The sequence below is a fragment of the Aythya ferina genome (assembly GCF_964211825.1).
Source record: "Aythya ferina genome assembly, chromosome: 39".
Lineage (NCBI taxonomy): Eukaryota > Metazoa > Chordata > Aves > Anseriformes > Anatidae > Aythya > Aythya ferina.
The window spans coordinates 346,143-367,239 of NC_140336.1; the positions used below are offsets into that span (position 1 = coordinate 346,143).

The 21,097-nt window shown below is 67.3% G+C and overlaps 4 protein-coding genes across 5 annotated transcripts; 3 read left to right on the forward strand and 1 right to left on the reverse strand.

Annotated features, from left to right (window-relative positions):
• The first annotated feature begins 116 nt into the window (after window positions 1-116).
• On the forward strand, window positions 117-5,286 carry LSR (lipolysis stimulated lipoprotein receptor). 2 transcript variants are annotated; one of them, XM_084502407.1, is made up of 10 exons: window positions 117-664; window positions 1,569-1,895; window positions 2,312-2,431; window positions 2,704-2,742; window positions 2,863-3,009; window positions 3,626-3,763; window positions 3,898-3,957; window positions 4,189-4,296; window positions 4,527-4,786; window positions 5,020-5,286. In XM_084502407.1, exons 1-10 carry the CDS (start codon window positions 604-606, stop codon window positions 5,053-5,055), a joined length of 1,296 nt encoding a protein of 431 aa, XP_084358533.1. In that variant the 5' UTR covers window positions 117-603; the 3' UTR covers window positions 5,056-5,286. The 2 variants fall into 2 exon arrangements, with proteins under 2 accessions (XP_084358533.1, XP_084358534.1); XM_084502408.1 differs by lacking the exon at window positions 2,704-2,742 and having other exon boundaries at window positions 127-664.
• A 933-nt stretch (window positions 5,287-6,219) lies between these two features.
• Window positions 6,220-10,045, forward strand: LOC311426200 (glyceraldehyde-3-phosphate dehydrogenase 2). The gene is made up of 11 exons (XM_084502397.1): window positions 6,220-6,289; window positions 7,076-7,123; window positions 7,358-7,454; window positions 7,534-7,640; window positions 7,879-7,969; window positions 8,193-8,311; window positions 8,395-8,476; window positions 8,552-8,703; window positions 9,076-9,238; window positions 9,323-9,420; window positions 9,515-10,045. The coding sequence occupies exons 2-11, from the start codon at window positions 7,095-7,097 to the stop codon at window positions 9,585-9,587; spliced, it is 1,011 nt and encodes a 336-aa protein (XP_084358523.1). The 5' UTR covers window positions 6,220-6,289; window positions 7,076-7,094; the 3' UTR covers window positions 9,588-10,045.
• A 294-nt stretch (window positions 10,046-10,339) lies between these two features.
• Window positions 10,340-13,212, forward strand: TMEM147 (transmembrane protein 147). The gene is made up of 7 exons (XM_084502396.1): window positions 10,340-10,500; window positions 11,241-11,310; window positions 11,424-11,489; window positions 11,574-11,710; window positions 12,135-12,219; window positions 12,483-12,604; window positions 13,070-13,212. The coding sequence occupies exons 1-7, from the start codon at window positions 10,424-10,426 to the stop codon at window positions 13,188-13,190; spliced, it is 678 nt and encodes a 225-aa protein (XP_084358522.1). The 5' UTR covers window positions 10,340-10,423; the 3' UTR covers window positions 13,191-13,212.
• A 54-nt stretch (window positions 13,213-13,266) lies between these two features.
• Window positions 13,267-20,801, reverse strand: ATP4A (ATPase H+/K+ transporting subunit alpha). The gene is made up of 23 exons (XM_084502389.1): window positions 20,427-20,801; window positions 20,047-20,154; window positions 19,704-19,763; window positions 19,283-19,486; window positions 18,742-18,855; window positions 18,519-18,653; window positions 18,305-18,422; window positions 17,964-18,232; window positions 17,444-17,642; window positions 17,257-17,366; window positions 17,029-17,163; window positions 16,739-16,919; window positions 16,149-16,318; window positions 15,759-15,895; window positions 15,526-15,676; window positions 15,158-15,326; window positions 14,913-15,067; window positions 14,710-14,833; window positions 14,458-14,603; window positions 13,891-14,024; window positions 13,700-13,801; window positions 13,534-13,625; window positions 13,267-13,424 (listed from the first exon to the last, which is right to left on the reverse strand). The coding sequence occupies exons 1-23, from the start codon at window positions 20,436-20,438 to the stop codon at window positions 13,396-13,398; spliced, it is 3,054 nt and encodes a 1,017-aa protein (XP_084358515.1). The 5' UTR covers window positions 20,439-20,801; the 3' UTR covers window positions 13,267-13,395.
• Between the last annotated feature and the right edge of the window lie 296 nt (window positions 20,802-21,097).

Genomic DNA, 21,097 nt, shown 5'->3' on the forward strand with positions numbered 1-21,097 from the left:
TTTTTACCCCCCCCAACACTTTTTTACCCCCCTTGGGGCATTTCCTCCCCCCTCCTTCATCTCCCCTCAGGGCAGCTCGGGCCAAACCACTGCGGAATTGGGGGTGTTTAGAACCCCCCTCACACACACAGCGCCCCCAAGCCCCCTCTTATCCCCCGTAATTAACGCTGAGGGGTTAATTGAGTATTTGAAGCGTGGGAAAGGGGTCTTCCAACGCCGGAGAAGGGGAAGAGAGGCATTTGTTGCTCGTTATTCTCTCCCCATCTCCCCCCCCGCCGCCGGTTTGGTAGCTCCCACCTGGCCCGCGTCACGTGGGCACCTGCCCGAGGCGGGGCCGCGCGGGCACCTGGACCGTACCACCGCGGTGCTGCCGGGGGGGGGCGAGCCGTGCGGGAAGGGTCTCGCCGTCAGCTTCTCCCCCACCCCGCCCAGCAATGGACCCTCCGGGGGCTTTAGGACCCCTCCATATCGTGATCGTGGGGGTGTCCTCTTATCGATTTCGGCTGGGAGCCGCGTACGGGTCGTGACTCCCCCCCCCGTGTCACGACATGGCCCGGCCCGGCCGCACCTGGCGGCACCATCGCCCCCGGGCCCGCCGCCATCATGGCCGCCGCCGCCGCCCTCCCGGTGCTGCTGGCGCTGCTGGGCGCCGCCTGGCTGCCCGGTGGGCTGGGGGGGGCAATTGTGGGGCTGGGGGGACAATTGAGGGGGCAATTGTGGGGCTGGGGGGGCAATTATGGGGCTGGGAGGGGTCTGGGGGGGCAATTGTACGTCTGGGGGGGGGCCTGAGGGGGCAACTGTGGGGCTTTGGGGGCAATTATGGGCCTGGGAGGGGTCCTGGGGGGGCAGTTGAGGGGCTGGGGGGGCAACTGAGGGGGCAATTGTGGAGCTATGGGGGCAATTATGGGGCTGGGAGGGGTCATGGGGGGCAATTGTGGGGCTTGGGGGGGCCTGAGGGGGCAATTGTGGGGCTGGGGGGGCAATTGAGGGGGCAATTATGGGGCTGGGAGGGGTCCTGGGGGGGCAGTTGTGGGGCTGGGGGGGCAAATAAGGAACTGGGAGGGGCCCCGAGGGGGCAATTGAGGGGCTGGGGGGCAATTGATGGGGCATTTGAAGGGCTGAGGGGGGTAGTTATGGGGCTGGGGGGCCCTAAGGGGGTAAATGAGGGGCCTGGGGGGCAATTATGGAGCTGGGCTGGGTCCTGAGGGGGCAGTTGTGCATCTGGAGGGGCAATTGAGGTGCTGGGGGGGGTCCTGAGGGGGCAGTTGGAGATCGATTGAGGCTACATTTGATCATTTAGGGACTAGTAAAAGCGTTAGAGGGGGGCGTAATGGGATGGGGGGGGTGCTGGGCACCCTCGGCACCCCCCCTAAAAATAAATTTAACACCCCAAAAATAAATACACCCCCCTAAAAATAAATTTAAGCCCCCCAACTATAAATTTACCCCCCCAAAAATAAATTTACCCCCCAAATATAAATTTATTCCCCGAAAAATAAACTTAAGCCCTCCAAAAATAAACCTAACCCCCCCCAAATAATTTTGCCCCCCCCTTTTGCCCCCCCCAGGCCCGGCGGCGGGCATGCAGGTGTGGGTGTCGAACCCCAACACGGTGGCTCTGCTGTTCCAGCCCGTGGTGCTGCGCTGCAGCTACCAGAGCACGGCCAGCGCCCCCCCCATCGTCACCTGGAAGTACAAATCCTTCTGCGGCTCCCCCTCGGCTTTTTCGGCGGGGGGGGGCGGTGGCTCCTCGGCCGCCCCCTCCTCCCAGGACTGGGATTCGGCCAGCGCCTGCCCCGACGCCTCCCGCACCGTCCGCATCGTGGCCACCAAGCAGGGCAACGCCGTCACCCTCGGGGACTTCTACCAGGGCCGCAGCGTCACCATCACTGACGGTGGGGGGGGGGCTTTTTTTATTGGGGGGGGCACCGGGGGGGCTTTATTTGGGGCTTGGGGGGCACCAGGGGGATTTTAGGAGGGGGTTGTGAGGGGGTTGTGGGGACCTGAGGGGTGATATGGGGCTGTTCTGAGGCTGTGAGGTGGTTCTGGGGGGGCTTCAGGAACGTGGGGGGGCTTTTTTTTCAGTGGGGGGGCACCGGGGGGGGCTTTATTTGGGGGTTGGGGGGCACCAGGGGGATTTTAGGGGGGGTTGTGGGGACCTGAGGGGTGATATGGGGTTGGAAACAACCCCAAAAAGACTTCTGGGGGGGCTTTGGGCACGTGGAGGGGCCCCTGGGTGTCCTGGGAGGGGGTCAGAGGCACCCAAGGGTGGCGGGGGGGGTGACCTGGGTGCCCGCCCCCCCCGTTACAGGAGCGGAGCTGAGCCTGGGCCCGGCGGCGTGGGGGGACAGCGGGGTCTACATCTGCACCGTCACCTCCGCACAGGACCTGGAGGGCAACAACGAGGCCGTGGCTGAACTGGTGGTGCTGGGTGAGGAACTGGGGGGGACTGGGAGAAATTGGGAGGCACTGGGAGCGCTGGGAGGGACTGGGAGCACTGGGAGGGACTGGGAACGGTGGGAAAAGGAGCGCTGGGGCGCGCTGGGTGGCACTGGGAGCACTGGGAAGGGGACGCGGGGGGGTGGATTGGGGTGGGTTTAGGGCACTGGGGGGGGTGCGTGGGGCCCCCCCGGATGCCTGGGTCCTTTTTGGGGTGGGGAGGGGTCTGCAGTGACCCCCCCTCATGTCCCTTGTGCCCCGCAGCCTCCCTCCCGGAGCCCCCCCTGCCGGGCATCCAGCCAGGTAACGGGGACCCAGGCTTCCGGGGACCCCCTTTTTTTTTTTAGGGGGGAGGATTTGGGGGGCACCGGGGGGGTCTCAGGATATTGGGGACCCCCCCGTGACCCCCCCCTCCCCCCCCAGACTGGCTCTTCGTGGTGCTGGTGCTGCTGGGGGCGGCGCTGGTGGCGCTGGTGCTGGGGCTGTGCTGGTGCCAGTGCTGCCCCCACACCTGCTGCTGCTTCGTGCGCTGCCCCTGCTGCCCCCAGCGCTGCTGCTGCCCCGAGGCCCGTGAGTTTTTCACCGGGGGGGGGGTCCTTGAGACGTTGGGGGGGTTTGGGGGGGCTGCATGGGGGTTTTGGTTTTTTTTTGGGGGGGTTTCTGGGTGCCCGGGGTGCTTTTCGGGGGGATGAGAGGGGTTCTCACATGCCTTGGGCTGTTTCTTTTTGGGGGGGGTCACACCTTCATCACTTTTAGCGGGGGTCCCTTGTCCTGGGGGGGGGTCCCTCGACCTGTGGGGGGGCTTTTTGGGGTCCTGGGGTCCACCTGGAGGTCCTTGTTTTTTTATTTGGGGGCGTTCTGGGTGCCTGGCGTCATTTAGGGGGTGGGACAGGGGCTTCTTGTATGCCTTGATCTCTTTTTTGGGGGGGGTCCCTCAACTTGGGGGGGCTTTGGGGGTTCCTGGGGTCTGCCCAGCTCTCCTTGTGTTTCTGGGGGGGGGGTCTTTTGACTTGGGGGGGGGGGCTTTTTGGGGTATCCCCATTCCCCTTTTATTTGTGGGGGGCGGTTCCCTTTTGGGGGGGGTCAGGGGGCTTCTTGCATACCTCGATCCCTTTCTGGGGGGGGTCCTGGGTGATTTTTTTTGGGGGGGGGGTGTCCAGGCTCACCCCCTGCCCCCCCCCCGCAGTGTACCTGGCGGGGAAGGCAGCCACCTCGGGGGCCAGCAGCGTTTACGGGGGGCTCTACGCCCCCCCCAAGGGCCCCCCCCCGCCCGCCATAGCCCTGGGACCCATCAGCAACGGCTACGGCTACAGCGGCGCCTCGGGTGAGTGCCTGGGGGGGTGTGGGGACGATCGTGGGACCCCCCCCAAAATTTTGGGGTGCTGGGGGGGGTCAGTAGTGGCCCCCCCTCGTTTTGGGGGGCTCGCTGACCCCCCCCCAATCCTCCCCCCCCCCCAGTGAGCGGTCACAGCTCCCAGGTGCCCCTGCTGCGTGACACCGACAGCAACCTCGGATCAGGTAAAATTGGGGGGGGTTAATTGACAGCTGTCAATCATTTGGGGGTGATTTATGGGGGGGTCTTTGCCTGTCACTGGGCGCCTGAGCAGGGTGGGAAGCTAAGCAGGGTCGGCCACGTTGCGGGGCTGGATGGGTGACCTGTGCGTGTATTTCTTGGGGGGGGGGGGGGGCTGGACTCCTGGGTCCTGTCTCCCACCCCCCCATAATTTCCCTCCCCCGACCCCCCCCCAGTCCCCGCAGCCCCCCCCGTGGCCCCCCCCTCCATGCGGGTCCTGCGCTACCTTGAGGACGAGCTCAACGCCTTCGAGCCCCACGGCCGCTACCCCCCCTCGGGGGCAGGTGGGTTGATTTTGGGGGGGGGTGGAGGGGGGCAGTTGGGAGCCTGGGGGGGGGCAGTTGCCTCCCCAAGGGACCCATTTGCCCCCAGGATCTACCCCCCACCCCAGATATTCCTTTTCCTTGTCCCTATTTTCTTTGTTCCCCCTCCTCCCCAAAGACGTCAATCCTTGCTCTTGACCATTTTACCCCCCCAAAAAAAACATTTTTTCCCCAAAAATCTCTCCCCCCAGGTGCCCCCAGCGACATCAGCTCCCTGCACGAGGCCCCTGATGCCTGGGCCCCCCGGGGGCGCCCCGTGTCCCCCCCCCGCAGCCGCTCCCCACCCCGGGGCCGCTGGCACTCGGTTGAAGATTTGGGGAGCTCCAGGGGGGGCTCACCGCCCCCCTCCCGGCCCCGCTCCCGTTCCCGTGACGATCTCCTGGGGGGGGCCGCCCCCCTCCCCCGCCTTCCCCCTGTGGGTCCCCCCGGACCCCCCCGGCGTCTCCGCAAGGTGAGGGGGGGGCTCCCATGGGTGCTGGGGGGGGGTTGTATGGTGGTGGATTATTTTTTTTTTGGGGGGGGGGTGTGGGTGGAGGCTTTTTTAGGGGGTCTGGGGGGGGCTTTGGGGTATGTGGGGGCGGTCCTTGAACTGTGGGGGGGGTTGAACTATGGGGGGGGTCTGGGGAGTTTGTTGGGGTTTCAGCCTCCTCCACTGACCCCCCCCTTAATGTCTGCCCCCCCCAGAACGATGCCATGAGCCGTGAGAGCCTGGTGGTGTGAAGGGAAGGATGCTGCCCCCCCCCGAGGATGTCTGGGGTCCCTCCCCCCCTGCGAGACACCGGGGTCTCATCGCCCCCCTCCCCCCCCGTGCCGGCGCGGTGGGGGGGGTCCCAGTGTCCCTGGGGGGGGGCTGGGATCTTCTGGGGCTATTTTATTTTTTTTTAAGTGCCTTTTTGGGGGTGCCCCCCCACCCCCCCACTCAGGGCTTTGTACAAAATAAAGGTTTTAGAAGAAAAACGAGCTGACGCCTGGTTTTGGAAGGGGGGGGGGGGTGGGTGATGGATGTGCTGTGCCCCCCCCTCCGGTGGTGACTTGGCAATTTTTGGAGGTCAGCGAAAGGGGGGGGGAGGGGGGCGGGGCCTGGCCGGCGGCGTCGCATCAGCATCGCATGGCTGCACCGGGGCACGCGGCAGCGCCGGGTGCTGCTGCTGCACCGTGGGGCTGCACGGCAGCGTTGCGTTGCACCTTGCAGCCCTGCAGCTGCATTTGCTCTGCATTGCACCCTGCCAGCTGAATTTAGCTTGCTGCAACGTGCTCCCGCGTTGCACCCCTGCAGCTGCATTGCACGGCTGCTTTGCACCCTGCAGCTGCATTTGCACCGCTGCGTTGCACCTTGCAGCTTTATTTGCATTGCTTTGCGCATTGCATTGCATTGCAGCATCACACGCCTGCAGCTTTATTTGCATTGCAGCACCGTGCCCTGCAGCTGTACTTGCACCGCTGCATCACCTCCTGCAGCTTTATTTGCATTGCTTTGCACCCTGCATTGCATTGCATTGCAGCACCCCCCCCCCGCACCCTTATTTGCAGTTTCACCGCACCCCTGCAGCTGCCTTCGCCTTGCACCGCTGCTTTCGCACCCCAGCAGCTGCCTCAGGCCCTGCTGCGTTGCCTCGCGCCCCCCGCATGACGTCACGCCGCCCCATGACGTCACAGCCCCCCGTTACATCACGCCTCCCCCCTATCCCCGTGCTGCGGGGCGCCGCGGGTCCCGCTCTGCGCATGCGCAAGGGCAGGGGGCCAGGAGGGGAGGGGGGGAGCGCCGAGCGCGTGCCGCGGCGCGTGAAGCCGCCCCGCCCCTCTTCCCCCCAAACCCCGCGCAGGCGCAGGAGCCGTCCAGGGAGAGGGGGCGTGGCCGGGCCCGGCAGGGGGCGTGGCCAGAGGGTATAAAAGGGGGAGGCGCGGCGGCGGCGCCGCATTCGACGCCCGGCGGCGCGGGAAGGGGGCGGTGCAGGTGGGGGGGGGGCGGGGCTGGGGGGGGCGAATTTGGGGCTGGGGGGGGCAAAATTGGGGCCAGAGGGGGAAAAAATTGGGGCCGGGGGGGGGGCCGTGAGGGGGTAATTGGGGTCGGGGGGGGGCTTCTTGAGGAGCCTGGGGGGGTTCTGGGGAAGTTAGGGGGGTTTCGGGGGGGGGGGCTTTGGGATGGGGGGACGAGGGGTGGGGGGAGGCTCTGGGGGGGGCAGGGGCTGGGGGAGGAGTTGGGGAGGGGATTTTGGTGGTGGGGGGGGTCCAGTGAGGGATGTGGAAATTTGGGGGGGGGGATGGGGACATTTGGGGGGGGGTCTTCAGGGGATGCTGGGGGTGGGGGGGGCACTTTGGGGACCGAGTGACACCGGGGGGGGGGCAAAAGGGGAGGGGGAGATGGAAACATTTGGGGGGGGTCCTCGGGGGGAGCTTGGGCTGGGGGGGGGACTTTGAGGACCAAGAGAAAGTGGAAGGGGGGGGGGCAAGGTCGCTGCGTCCCCCCCCTGTCCCCTGTCCCCCCCCCCCATCCCCGGCAGTGGCGGACGTGCGGAGCAGCCTCGTGCCCCCCCCCCGCCCCCCCCGTGACGTCAGCACCGCATCCACCCCCCCCAACACCCCCCCCCAATGGCACAGCGGTGACACCGAGTGTGTGTCCCCCCCCCCGCCCCCCCCGGTGCCATCTGCCACCGCTCAAAGCCGATCAGGGGCTTAGAGCCGGGGGAGGCACCGGGGGGGGGGGCACCGCGGTGTCACCCCCCCCTTGTCCCCCCCCCAGGGGTACGCACGCAGTCACCATGGCAGAGCTCACCATCGGCATCAATGGGTAAGACCCCCAGCTGCTAATTAACCCCTCCAGCTGCTAATTAACCCCCCCCACACTACTAATTACCCCCCACACTACTCCCTACCCACCTTTACTCTCCATTAATTCCACTTCCCTCTGCCTGTCCCTCCTCCTAACAAACTTTTTTCTTTTCTCCTCATTTAAATCCTTTCCTTAATTACCCAGTTGCCCCCCCATTAATTAATTAACCCCCCCCGTGTTAATTAACCGCAGCTTCGGCCGCATCGGCCGCCTGGTGCTGCGTGCCTGCCTGGAGAAGGGGCTGCGCGTGGTGGCCATCAACGACCCCTTCATCGACCTCAACTACATGGTGAGGGGGGGCCTGGGGGGGCTGTGGGGACCCCCCCCTAATTAACACACCCCCTCTAATTAACGCTGACCCCCCCCAGGTGTACATGTTCAAGTACGATTCCACCCATGGGCGCTTCGGGGGCGAGGTGAAGGCGGAGGACGGGAAGCTGGTGGTGGACGGGGCCGAGATCAGCGTCTTCCAGTGGTGGGGACGGTTTGGGGACATGGGGGGGGGATTTGGGGACACTGGGGGGGGGACACAAGGGGGTGGTGGGGGCAGTGTCCCCCTGGGGAGGGGGTGACACCGAGACCAGCACCCTTGGGTGGGGCAGGGGGATGTGTGTGGGGGGTCAGAGATGCCCCAGGGATTTTGGGGGAGGGAGGGGGGGTCCCTGGGTGTGTCCCCCCCCCAGTGTCACCATCCTTGTCCCCTCTGTCCCCAGCATGAAGCCCAGCGAGATCCCCTGGGGTGACGCCGGCGCCCTCTACGTGGTGGAGTCCACCGGGGTCTTCCTCACCGTGGACAAGGCCTCGGCGAGTGTCACCCGGGGGGGGACACGGGGACACTGTGGGGGGGGGGACAACCTCTGGGGACAAGGTTTGGTGGGGGGGGCACCTTTTGGGGACAGGAGCTGGTGGCCCTCGGGGATGGGGTTTGGTGGCCATCAAGGACGGGGTTTGGTGGCCCTCGGGGACAAGGTGGTGGCCCTTGGGGACACGTCGGTGATCCCCCTGTCCCCCCCTGTCCCCCCCCCAGGCCCACCTGCAGGGCGGCGCGCGGCGCGTGGTGATCAGCGCCCCCTCCCCCGACGCCCCCATGTTCGTCATGGGGGTCAACGAGGACGCCTACGACCCCGCCACCATGCCGGTGGTCAGGTGAGGGGGGGACACACAATTTGGGGACACCTTGGGGACAACGGCGTCCCCGTGGTGACGTGTCGTTCCCCCCCCCCCCCCAGCAACGCCTCCTGCACCACCAACTGCCTGGCGCCGTTGGCCAAGGTCATCCACGACAACTTCGGCATCGTCGAGGGGCTGATGGTGAGCGGGTCCCGGGGGTGGGGACGGGTCCCCCCGGGTGGGGACGGGTCCCCCAACGTGTCCCCGTGTCCCCAGACCACGGTGCACGCCTACACGGCCACCCAGAAGACGGTGGACGGGCCCTCGGGCAAAGCGTGGCGCGACGGCCGCGGCGCCCACCAGAACATCATCCCCGCCGCCACCGGCGCCGCCAAGGCCGTGGGCAAGGTCATCCCCGAGCTCAACGGGTGCGTGTCCCCCCTTGTCCCCTCCTGTCACCCCCCTGTCCCCTCTCTGTCCCCTCCTTGGCACCTCTGGCCATCTCCCCGCCACTGCCGTGGTGCTGCCGGGGGGCTGACAGCCACGGGGTGCTCAACTTGGGGGGCTTTGGGGTGTCACCGGGGTGTCCCCAAAGTGTCACAGGGTCGCTGGGGTGTCCCCAAGGTGTCACAACATCCCCGGGGTGTCCCCAAGGTGTCACAGGGTCCTTGGGGTGTCGCGGAGGTGCCACCGTGTCCCCAAGGTGTCCCAAGGGTGCAGCCCCTGTTCCCCGGAGCTCCCCGGGGTGCTGCTCCGGGTGCCACCCCACCGTGTCCCTGTTGTCCCCGCCGTGTCCCCAGGCGGCTGACGGGGATGGCGTTCCGCGTGCCGGTGGCCGACGTCTCGGTGGTGGACCTGACGTGCCGCCTGGCCACCCCCGCCTCCTACGGGGACATCAAGGACGCCGTCAAGCGCGCGGCCGCCGGGCCGCTGGCCGGGATCCTGGGCTACACCGAGGACCAGGTTGGGGACAGCGTTTGGGGACAAAGGGGGCGGAAATTTGGGGACGTTGGGGACCCCCCCTGAGGGTGACGCCGCCGTCCCCAGGTGGTGTCGTCGGACTTCGTGGGGGACAGCCACTCGTCCATCTTCGACGCCGCCGCCGGCATCGCCCTGAGCGACAACTTCGTCAAGCTGGTGGCGTGGTGCGTCCCCGAGTGTCCCCGAGGGGTGGCACCAGGTTTGTGTCCCCCCCACCCCAAGGTGTGTGACGTTGTCCCTTGTGTCCCCCCCCCACAGGTATGACAACGAGTACGGGTACAGCAACCGCGTGGCCGACCTGCTGAGCCACATCTACTCCCGGGAGATCTGAGCGTCGCCGTGTCCCTGTCACCGTGTCCCCGCCGTCACCAGGACCCCCCCCAGTCCCTGGGACACCCCCCTCGTGTCCCCATGTCCCTGCCCCCCCCCACTCGTGTCACAGTGGCCCCAGTGTCGCTGCGTCCCCCTGGTGGGGTCACCGTGGCACCCCGATGGTGTCACCATGACCCCCTGGTCGTGTCCCCAGTGTCACCAGTATGCCCCCAGTTGTGTCCCCAGTGTCACTGGGACCCCCCACTCGTGTCCCCAGTGTCACCAGTATGGCCCCAGTTGTGTCCCCAGTGTCACCGTGACCCCCCACTCGTGTCCCCAGTGTCACCAGTATGGCCCCACTCGTGTCACCAGTATGCCCCCAGTTGAGTCCCCGCTGTCACTGGGGCACCCCCCTGGTGTCCCCGTGTCCCCATCCCGTCCCCAGCCCCCCCCAATAAAGCTCCCACCCGAGACCGTGTCCTGCCTGGTGCTGGTGTTGCCTGGGGGGCGTGGCCTCGCGGGAGGGGGCGTGGCATTGCAGGGAGAGGGCGTGGCTTCACAGGAGAGGCGTGGCGCCGCGTTGCTGCGGGATACCGACTTGCGGGGGGGCGTGGCCTCACTGCGGAAGGGCGTGACCTTATCGGGTGGGGGGCATGGCCTCGCTGCGTGGGGGGGCGTGACGTCACCGGGGGCGTGGCGGCGGCGCGGGGCGCGCTGGGAGTTGTAGTCCCGTGAAGGGGGGCGGGGCCTTCCCGCCGTGCACCGCGCGGGCAGGGGAGGGGGAGGGGGAGGGGGAGGCGCGTCCCCGTGCGCGTCCCCGCGGCCGGTGGCGGTGCCCGGCGCGTGCCCGGCGCCATGACCCTGTTCCACTTCGGGAACTGCTTCGCCCTGGCCTACTGCCCCTACTTCATCACCTACAAGTGCAGCGGGCTGTGCGTGGGGGACTGGGAGGCGCTGGGAGGGACTGGGCCTGACTGGGAGGGGACTGGGGGGCGCTGGGAGGGAGTGGGAGGGACTGGGGAAGGCTTGGGGGGCACTGGGAGGGACTGGGAGGGAGTGGGAAGGGACTGGGGGGCACTGGGAGGGAGTGGGAGGGACTGGGGAAGGTTTAGGGGGCGCTGGGAGGCACTGGGAGGGAGTGGGAAGGGACTGCGGGGCACTGGGAGGGACTGGGGAGAGACTGGGGGGCTCTGGGCCTTACTGAGGGGGGTGGAATGGACTGGGGAAGGCCTGGGAGGGACTGGGTTGTACTGGGAGGGGGGCAGGAGCACAGGAGGGGGACCAGGAGGGACTGGGGCATACTGGGAGGCGGCTGAGAGGGAGTGGGGATGGACTGGGGGGCACTGGGTTGTACTGGGAGGGATTGGAGGGGGGAATTAGAGGGGACTGGGGGGCACTGGGGAAGGTTGGGGTGCCCTAGGAGGGGGAACTGGGAAGTGTGAGTAGGGGTGTTGTAGGACTGGGGCATACTGGGAGCAGACTGGGGCAAACTGGGGACGCTGGGCTACACAGGGAGGGGCAGACGGCTGAACTGGGATGCACTGGAGGGAGAAAGTGAGGGCGTTGGGGGGAACTGGGCATCCTGGGGGGGCTCCTGAGAGGGCTGGTGGGGGGCTGTTACCGGGGAGCACTGGGATGTACTGGGATTTACTGGGATTTACTGGTCCTGCAGCTCGGAGTACAGCGCCTTCTGGCGCTGCGTGCAGGCGGGGGCCACCTACCTGCTGGTGCAGCTGGGGAAGGTGAGCCCGGCACCCTTGGGTGGGGGTCCCTGGGGGGGTCCCTGGGGACTTGGGGGACCCCCCCCCGAATTTTGGGACCCCCCCAACCCCCCTTTTCCCCCTTCCCCCCCCAGATGCTGTTCCTGGCCACTTTCTTCCCCACCTGGGAGGGTCCCTCGGGCGGCTATGACCTGGTGGGGGTAAGTCTGGGGGGGGAGGGGGGCTATAGGGGCACTGTGCCCCCCCCCATACGCTATATTTCAGGTGTCCCCCCCCCCCTCCAGGAGTTCCTGAAGGCCACGGTGGATGTGGCCGACCTGGGGGGGCTGCAGCTGGCGCTGGGCAGGGGCGCGGGGAAGGGGGAGCACCGCATCCTGGTGGCCGCCATGGGCTGGGCCACGGCCGAGCTGCTCACCTCCCGGTACGTGGGGGGGGGTCTGGGGGGGGCTACGGGGACGTATGGACATCTATAGGGCTTGGGGAGGGGTGCGTGGGACCCTATGGGGGGCTAGGTGGGGTTGGAGGGGGGTGTGGGGGTCTTACAGGAGGGGGGTGAGGGGGCTATAGGGAGGGTTGGAGGGCTGGGGGGGGGGTCTATAGGGGATTTTGGTGCCTATAGGGTGGGTGTAAAAACCTATAGGTGCCCGTAGGACAATGTAGGGCCTTTTGGAGGGGGTGGGGGTCACCTGTAGGGACCTGGGGACCCCTATAGGGGGACCTGTGATGGATTCAGGAGAAGTGGGGGGTTCTATAGGGGGCTGGGGGGGGCTATAGGGGGCTGGGGGGGGCTATAGGGGACTGGGGGGGGGGGTTGGGCCCGTTTTTGAGGTTTTTGCCCCCCCCAGCTGCGTCCCGCTGTGGGTGGGGGCGCGCGGCATCGAGTTCGACTGGCGCCACGTGCAGATGGGGCTGGACTCCAACATCAGCCTGGTAAAGGGGGGAGGGGTGGTTATTTTTTGGGGGGGGCAGGAATCCCCTTTTATTGCGGGGGATCTGCCCCAGGGAGGGGCAAATGGGGAGGGCAAAGTGTGTGGGGGGGACGTGTTCCCTTGGGGGGGTTATTGCCTTTATGGGGGGGCTGTTGTCCTTGGGGGGGGTCTGTTTTCCTTAAGGGGGGTGGATATTGCTCTTTGGGGGTGGGTTATTGCCCCCGGGGGTGTTATTGCCCCCCCGGTGACGTTGCCCCCCCCCAGGTGCGCCACGTGGCAGCGGCGGCGCTGCTCTGGGCCTCGGGGCGCCACGACCTCCCCCCCCGCCTGCGCCTGCCCCTGGGGGGGCTCCTGGTGGCTGCTGCCTACGAGGGCTTCCTCACCGGGTGGGCGGGGCTACAAAGGGGGAGGGGCTATAAGGGGGAGGGGCTATAAGGGGGCGGGGCATGGGGGAGAAACGGGGTGGGGCTTCCTCGGGATGGGCGGGGCTACAAGGGGGTGGGGCTACAAGGGGATGGGGCTACAAGGGGGCGGTGCCACAAGGGGGAGGGGCTACAATGGGGGGGCAGGACCTGGGGGAGAGACAGGGGGAGGGGCTGAAGGGGTGGGCGGGGCTTCTCGGGGTGGGCGGGGCTTATGTGGGTGCGGGTGGGGCTTATGCTGGGGATGGGCAGTCCCTTGGAAGTGGGCGGGGCTTGTCTCCAGAGGGAGGGTCCCTGGGGCGGGGCTCGGGGAAGGGGGCAGGGCTTGAGGGAGGGGGTGTGGCTTCCAAGTTGACTCTGGGAGGGGCCTCAGTGGGGATGGGCGGGGCCTCGCCCCCCACTGAAGCCCCGCCCCCTTTTTTCCCACAGGTGGGCGGGGCAGGCACTGGCGCTGGGGCCCTGGGGGGCGCTGGGGGTGCGGGCGCTGGGGGCGGCGGCGCTGGGGCTGGGGGCGCTGCGGCTGCTGGTGCCCCTCCTGCCCCCCCCCTGAATAAAGCCCGTGGTGTCCCCGACTCCTTTATTGTCACAATTGGGGGGGGGGTACATTTTTTTGGGGGGGGGTCCTGATGTCCTGGGGGGGGGTCCTGGAGTCCTGGGGGGCGTCCTGGTGTTGTGGGAGGGGTTCTGAGTGTCCTGGGGGGGGTGGAGGTGGGGGCGGAGACCCCCCCCCCCATTCCCCTTGCAGGGCGGCAGCCTCAGTAGTAGAGCTCGCGGTCCCACCAGCCTGGGGGGGAAAATGGGGGTGAGGGGGGGGGTCCTGGGACCCCAAGGGGGGGGGTCCAGGACCCCTGGGGGGGGGCCATAGGACCCCTGGGGGTGGGGGGGGGACTGACTCCCTGGGTGCCGCCGCACTCCCAGCTTGCGGATCTCGTCGTAGATGAGGATGAGGAGGCCGAAGGGCATGGGCACAAACCACCACTGGAACCTGCGGGGAGGGGGCGCTCAGGGGGGGGCCTGTTTGGTATTATTTTGGGACGGAGGGGGGACGGGGGGGCCCACCGGATGGGCATGAAGTTGAAGATGTTGGGCATCCCGGGGCAGTAGCAGAGGAAGCAGCCGATGGACACCTGGAAGACGATGGCGATCACCAGGATGTGGTTCCTGCCGGGACACGGGGGGTGGGTGTGAGACGGGGGCCCCTATAGCACCCATGGGTGCCGGGGGGGTCCCCGTAGCCCCCCCGTAGGCACCGGAAGAGGCCCTGCTGCAGCAGGGAGAGGCGCCGGGTCTTGCGGATGAGGACGTCGGCGATCTGGCACATCTCGATGCTGATGAAGAAGACGGTGTAGCACGTGTACTGCTGGTAGCGGCGCTGCTCGAAGGTCTGCGGGGAGACTGCGGGGTCGGGGGGGGGCCGTGCGGGGACCGTATAGGGCTGTTTGGGGCTGTATAGGGCCGTGTGGGGGCTCTATGGGGCTGTATGGGATCCATATAGGGCTCTATGGGGCTGTATAGGGCCATGTGGGGGCAGTATGGGGCCGTGTAGGACCATGAGGGGCTGTATGGGGCTGTATGGGGTGTATAGCGGCTGTATGGGGGCCATATGGGGACATGGGGGGGCCACAAAAGGCCGTATGGGATCCATATAGGGCTGTATGGGGTCCATATGGGGTCTTATGGGGGCTGTATAGGGGACCTACGAGGCCGTGTGGGGCTGTATAGAGACCATACGAGGCCACACGGGGGCCATATGGAGGTGTATGGGGCTGAACAGCGACCACCTAGGGCCAAATAGGGCCAAATAGGGCCGCACGCACCCACTGCTGCCCGTAGCTGTCCTGCAGCTCCTGCTCGTGGGTGTCCTCCCAGCGCGGGCGCAGCCCCAGGCAGAGCAGCGGCCACCACCCCTCCTGCGCCATGGCCACGAAGTAGTCGGTGAAGCCGGCGAACGACTGGATGGCGCCTGCGGGGACGGCGGCGGGCACGCTGTCTGTGGGCCCCCCACACCCCCAAAACCCGCCCCCCTCTACCTCCGGGGGATGGGGGTCCGGGCCCCGCCGCCCCCTCACCGATCTGGAAGTAGGAGTAGGCGGCCAGGGGCTCGTTCACCAGGCGGTCGCGCCGGGGGTTGCGCGGCTTCAGGTGCATGATGTCGCTCTCGGCGCGCTCATAGGCCAGGGACACCGAGGGGAACTGCATTGGGGGGGGAAAACTGGGGACGTGGGTGGGCTGGTGGGGATGAGACGGCGTGGGGGGGACGCCGGGGACTCACGATGTCGGTGCAGAGCTCGATGAAGAGGATGGTGATGCAGCCCAGCGGCAGCGGCACGCTGGCCGTGATGTAGATGAGGTAGGGCGTCAGCTCGGGGATGTTCTTGGTCAGCGTGTAGGCGATGGACTTCTTCAGGTTGTCAAAAATCAGGCGGCCTTCGCGGGGGGGGGGAGGGCGGCGGGGTCAGCCGGAGGTCAGTCCGTCTCTCTCCCGCCCCCCCCATTTTTGTGTGTCCCGCGTCCCACCTTGCTCCACGCCGGTGACGATGGAGGCGAAGTTGTCGTCCAGCAGGATCATGTCGGCCGCGTTCTTGGCGGCGTCGGAGCCGGCGATGCCCATGGCCACCCCGATGTCGGCGCGCTTCAGCGCCGGGGAGTCGTTCACCCCGTCCCCTGTCACCGCCACGATGGCGCCCTGGGGACACGAAATTTAGGGGGGGGGAGCGCTGGGGTGCCCCCGATATCCTCCCAGTGCCCCTGCACCCACGCAACGTCCCCAGCTCCCCCAAACCCTTTGCCTTGTCCCTGTGTACCCAGTGTCGCCCTCTTCCCCAACGCCCCCCCCATGTCCCCAGTGCCCCCCCATGTCCCCAGTGCCCCCCCAGTGTCCCCACCAGCCGCTGGCAGCTCTCCACGATGACAAGTTTCTGCTGCGGGGACGTCCGGGCAAAAACCATCTCCGGGTGGGCGCGCAGGATCCCCTCCAGGACGCCCGGCTCCATGCCAGCCAGCTCGGCCCCCGTCACCACCCGTGCCCGCGCCTGCCTGCGGACACCGGACACTGGGTTTCCCCGGTCTGGGGGTTCCCCCCGTCACCCCCCATGCCCCTGGGGATGTCGGGTCCCACCTGGGGTCCACCTGCTCCAGGGGCACCCGCAGCCGCGCCGCCACGTCCTCGGGGGTCTCGCTGCCCTCTGAGATGATGCCGACGGCGGCAGCGATGGCCTTGGCCGTGATGGGGTGGTCACCGGTCACCATGATCACCTGGGGGGGGGGCGGGGACAGACAAGGGGGACGCTGGCGTGGTCCTGCTGTGCCCTCACACCCCTGTCCCCATCTCCCCCCCTCCCCTTTATCTCCTCACTCATCCCCATCCCCGTGTCCATTCCGTGTCATGTCCCCTCCGTGTCCCCCCCGTCCCTCCGTGTCCCCCCCATCCCCCCCGTGTCCCCTCCGTGTCCTCCCCCGTCCTCATTTCCCTCCCCATCCCCTCCACCCCCCTGTCCCCATGTCCCACCCTGATGCCCGCCGTGCGGCACTTGAGCACAGCGCGGGGCACGGTGGCCCGTGGGGGGTCGATCATGGCCACCAGCCCGGCGAAGCAGAGGCCCACGGCCACCTCGGGCAGCGCCTCGGGGTCCGTCCCCGCTGCCACTGTCCCTGCGGGCAGCCAGCGCGCGCAGAACCCTGGGGACACGGCAGAGACAGGGGGGTGCTGGAGCACGACCCGTTTCCCTCCCCGTGTCCCTGTGTCCCCCTCCCAGCCCTGTTATGTCCCCATATCCCCCATGTCCCTGTTCCCCCCCCAGTCCCATTATGTCCCCCATTCCCTCCATGTCCCACTATGTCCACGTGTCCCCCCGTCTCCCCCCATGTCCCTAATTCCCCTCCCAGTCCTCTTACATCCCCCATTCCCCCATGTCCCCCCATTCCTCCCCACATCCCCACTCCCCCCCACATCCCCCTCCATCCCCCCCTCCCTCCAATACCCCGCTATCGTCCCCATGTCCCCAACTCCCCCCACGCCCCACCACGTCCCTGCTATCCCCACACCCCACCGCACCCCTCCCCAGTCTCCCCCACGTCCCCCCCCCCGGCGCCACTCACCCAGGACGCGCTCCCCGCGGCCCCCCAGGTCGGCGTAGGCCCCCTCGAAGGCCTCCCGCCACTGGGCGTCCAGCGGCAGCTCCTGCCCCTTGATCATGACGGTGCTGCAGCGCTCCAGCACCCGCTCGGGGGCCCCCTTCAGCACCAGCAGCTGGCGGTCCCCCGCCGCGTGCACCGAGAGCTGCAAGGGGGTCCCCTCCCGGTCACCTCCACCCAACCGGCGCCCCGGGGGAGTCGTCCTCTCCTCCCCATCCCCCCTTATCCTCGGTGCCCCGGGGTGGGGTCCCCACCTGGAACTTGTTGGTGGAGTTGAAGGGCAGCTCGGCCACCTTGGGGAAGCGTCCCCGCGCCTCCGACACCGTCCCCACCGTCACCTCAGCGAATTTCAGCAGCGCTGTCTCCGAGGCGTCGCCGATGACCTCGCGCTGCGGGAGCACGGGGCTTGGTGGGGTCCTCTGTGGGGGTCCACCGAGCCCATGGGGCCCACCGAGCCCACCACGGCCCCTCCGTGGCCCCACCTTAGCCACGGGGACGTTCTCCTGGCCAGCCTTGAACTGGGCCCTGTTGCAGAGGGTGACGACGCGGCTCAGCAGCGTCCACGTCTCCGACGACTGGTCGAAGCTCTGACCTGGTGGAGGGGACGTGGGTCACCGTGGGGGGGGTCCCCAGCCCGGACGGAGGGGGAGGTGGGGGCGCCCGGCTCACCCGACTGGTCCTCGGTGGTGTCGGCCGTGTGGATCTGGTTGTCGAACCAGAGGTGCGCCACTGTCATGCGGTTCTGGGTGAGGGTCCCGGTCTTGTCGGAGCAGATCACGGAGGTGGAGCCCAGCGTCTCCACCGCCTCCAGGTTCTTCACCACGCAGTTCTTCCGTGCCAGCCGCTTGGCCGTCAGTGAGAGGCACACCTGGGGCAGGGGCACCCTGTCAGGGCTCTGGGGAACCCCGGAGGTCCTCGAGCCCCCGTGTGATCCTTGGCACCTTCTGGAGCTCCTGCGGTGGCCTTGGAGCCACAGGGACCTCCTGGAGGGCACTGGATACCCACAGACCCATGGGGGACCCCTTGGGCCCGTATGGCACCCACATTTTGTGGTGGACCCACGGGGACTTCCCGGGTCTCATGGGATGTCCGAGGACCCATGGGGAGTCCCAGTCCCCTGTAGCACCCATGGGACCCACCCACAGCCCAGGCTGCCCTACAGCCCCTCCCACAACGCCCCAAGCCATACTGTGACTGTGGCCAGCAGCCCCTCGGGGACATAGGCCACGACGATGGCCATGAAGAAGACCATGGCACGGAGGAAGGGGTATCCGATGACCATGGCCACCACGAAGAAGGTGGCGCCGAAGAAGATGGCGAGGCCGGCGATGATGTCGACGAAGTGCTCGATCTCGATGGCGATGGGCGTCTTCTCGTTCTCCACGCCCGAGGCCAGGCTGGCGATGCGCCCGATGATGGTCCGGTCGCCCGTGTTGATCACCAGCCCCGTGGCCGTCCCTGCAGGGGAAGCCTGGGTGTCAGGATGGGGACCGGCTGGGACACGGGGTGCCCGGCTGGCATCTGGCCCACCTTCCAGGCACATGGTGGAGAAGAAGGCGATGTTGCGGGTCTCCAGGGGCGAGTCGTGGGTGCACTCGGGTGACCGCGTCTGCGGCTCGGACTCCCCCGTCAGCGACGAGTTGTCCACCTGGGAAGGGGGGGGGGAACACACGGCTCAGCCCAGGGTAACCCAGGCCTCCTGGTGCCCATTTCCCCTCCGTCTGGCCCCTGTGCCCGCGCCCACCTTGCAGCCCTGGGCCGAGATGATGCGGATGTCTGCGGGCACTCGGTCCCCACCTTTGATCTCCACCAGGTCCCCAACCACCAGCTCGTTGGCGTTGATCTGCAGCTTGTCCCCTTCCCGGATCACTGTGGCTTGCTGTGGGTGACACAGGGACCCTGTGGGATGAGGGACAGGGTCCCATCGTGTGCCTCAGGGGTCCAGGTCGTGGGTACACCCCCCTCACCTGGGGAACGAGGTTCTTGAAGCTGGCAATGATGTTGGTGCTCTTGAACTCCTGGTAGTAGCCAAAGCAGCCGGTGACGACGACGACGGCAATGAGGGCGATGGCGAGGTAAAGCTGGGGGGGGGTGAGGGAGAGAGGATCAGGCCACAGGACAGCTCCCACAGTGGGATCCCCCTCCCAAAACCCATCCCATAGAGGTGGTGAGGACCCCAGTGTCCGGGCATCCCCACCAAGGGGATCCAGGCATCTCCCTGGTCAAGATGGACCCGGGTGTCCCTCTGCCCTCAATGTGTCCCAGCTCCCCAAAGGGTCCCAGGTGTCCTTACACCTCCAGAGGGCCCCAGAAACCCATATTCTCCCCCCAAAAAGGGTCCCTGGAGTCCCCCCCCCTCCAGCACCACAAAGGGACCCAGGCATCCAGAAGGTCCCAGGAACCTGGGGACTCCCCGGAGCCACCCACGTTCCCCTCTCCCAAAGACCCCTGGCTTCCAGGTGTCCCCCCACCAGGTGCCACCCCCCCAGCTCTCCGCCCCAGGCGTACGTTGTCGGCGCTGCCGCGATCACCCTGCCCCTCCTGCACGCCGTAGGCGATGAGGCAAATGGCCGCTGCCACCCACATCAGGCACTGGAGCCCCCCGGCCAGCTGCCGCCCGAACTTGACGCACTCTGGGGTCCCCCGGGGGGGGCGCAGCTCGTTGGGGCCGTCCCGCAGCAGCCGCTCAGCCGCCACCGCCCCCACCAGGCCCTGGAGGGGTCAGCACGGCTGTGAGGTCAACAGGGAGCGTGGGGGTTGTGGGGTTGAAGGGTTGTGGGGTTGGTGGGGTCAACAGGGCTCATGAGGGTCTTGGGGTTGATCAATGGGGCTGAAGGGCTTTGGGGTCAGCAGGGTCAACGAGGCTGATTGGGGTCAACGTGATGGGGTTGTTAGGGTCGGCACGGGTCATAGGCCGGGGGCTGCTCACCTTGGTGATGCTGGTGCTGTACTTGGCCTCCAGGTCGGGCAGTTCGAGCTTGTGGTCATCCTAGGGGCACCAGCCTCAGTGCTGACCCCTGGACTCCGCGTCCTCCGGTGTCCCCCAGTATTGCCCAGTGACCCTACCAGTGCCCTATGGACCTGCCCAGTCCCCTCTCGACCCTTGACCCAGTCCTCTGCAATGCCCCCCCCCCCCAGTCCCTTCCAGTGACCCATTAACCTGTGTTGACCTCCCAGTCTCACCAGCTGACCTCCCAGTGCCCTCCATTGACCCTCCCCAGCCCCTTACCAGTGTCCCCCACTGGTTCCCATTCTCTCCCAGTGCCCCATACCACATCCATCTCCTTCTTCATGTCCTCCAGCCGCTCCTGCTTGCGGCGGCCACGGCCCTTTGGTGCTTTGGGGGCGGCCGGGCCCCGTGGCCCCAGCTCGTAGCTCTCCTGGGGGTGAGGAGTTGGGGGTCAGAGGGTCAGCTGGGGTTGGGGGTGGTCCCTCCACCCCCCCCCAGCATCCCACTGCCATCTCTCCCTTCATTTCCTGCCTCCTCCTCTCCCTCCAGGTGTCCTGCTGTCTGTCCCTCCACCCACCCATCCCTCTGTCCATCCGTTCTTCCTTCTCATGGCTCATCTCCATCATCTCCACCTCCATCATCTCCATCTCCATCATCTCCATCTCCATCTCCCCCACGTCTCCCACCCCCCCCAGCCCTCACCTCCTTCCCCATGGCGGCTCTTGGTGGCTCCCAGCAGCTCCCAGTGGCTCCCAGTCTGCTCCCGACCTCCCTTTATAGCCCCGGGAACCGCCTCAAGGTGACCTCGCCCTGGGTCCCTCCTGCAGCGGGGGGGCACTGGGTGCCCGGGTCCCCTTGGAGGGACGCTGGGGGCAGGGGGCCAGGATGCCTGGGTGCCCCCTGTGCTCCCTGAGGTGCTCCTCCCTGAATCCCCTGGGGGCAGAGGGTTGTGGGGCTGCCCCACTGAGGAGCAGGGAGCCTGGGTCCCCCTGGAAATTAGGGTTGGGGTCCCCTTGGTTTTGGGATTGGGATGGGGGGCAGCAGGAAGCTGGGGTTTGTGTGGGACTCTGGGGGACACCCGGGTCTCTTGGGGGGGGGGGGGCAGCAGGGTGGGCTCCCAGACACCAGGGTCCCCCCCAAGCCCAGGTGCCCTCAGAGTGCCCTTGGTGCTCCTGCTCCCTGCCTCCCCCCCCCCCCCCCCCCTTATCAGTTGTGTTCTTATCAGCCTGGGGAGGGACGGATGCTAGGTCCTACCTGTCGCTTAGTTAATGGTTAATTACTGATAGCTTATCAGCCTCCTCCTGGTGCCTCGGTGGGGGGGGGGGGGGCAGTGGGGGGCATTTAGGGGTCCTGGAGAGGTTTTTGGGGACCCA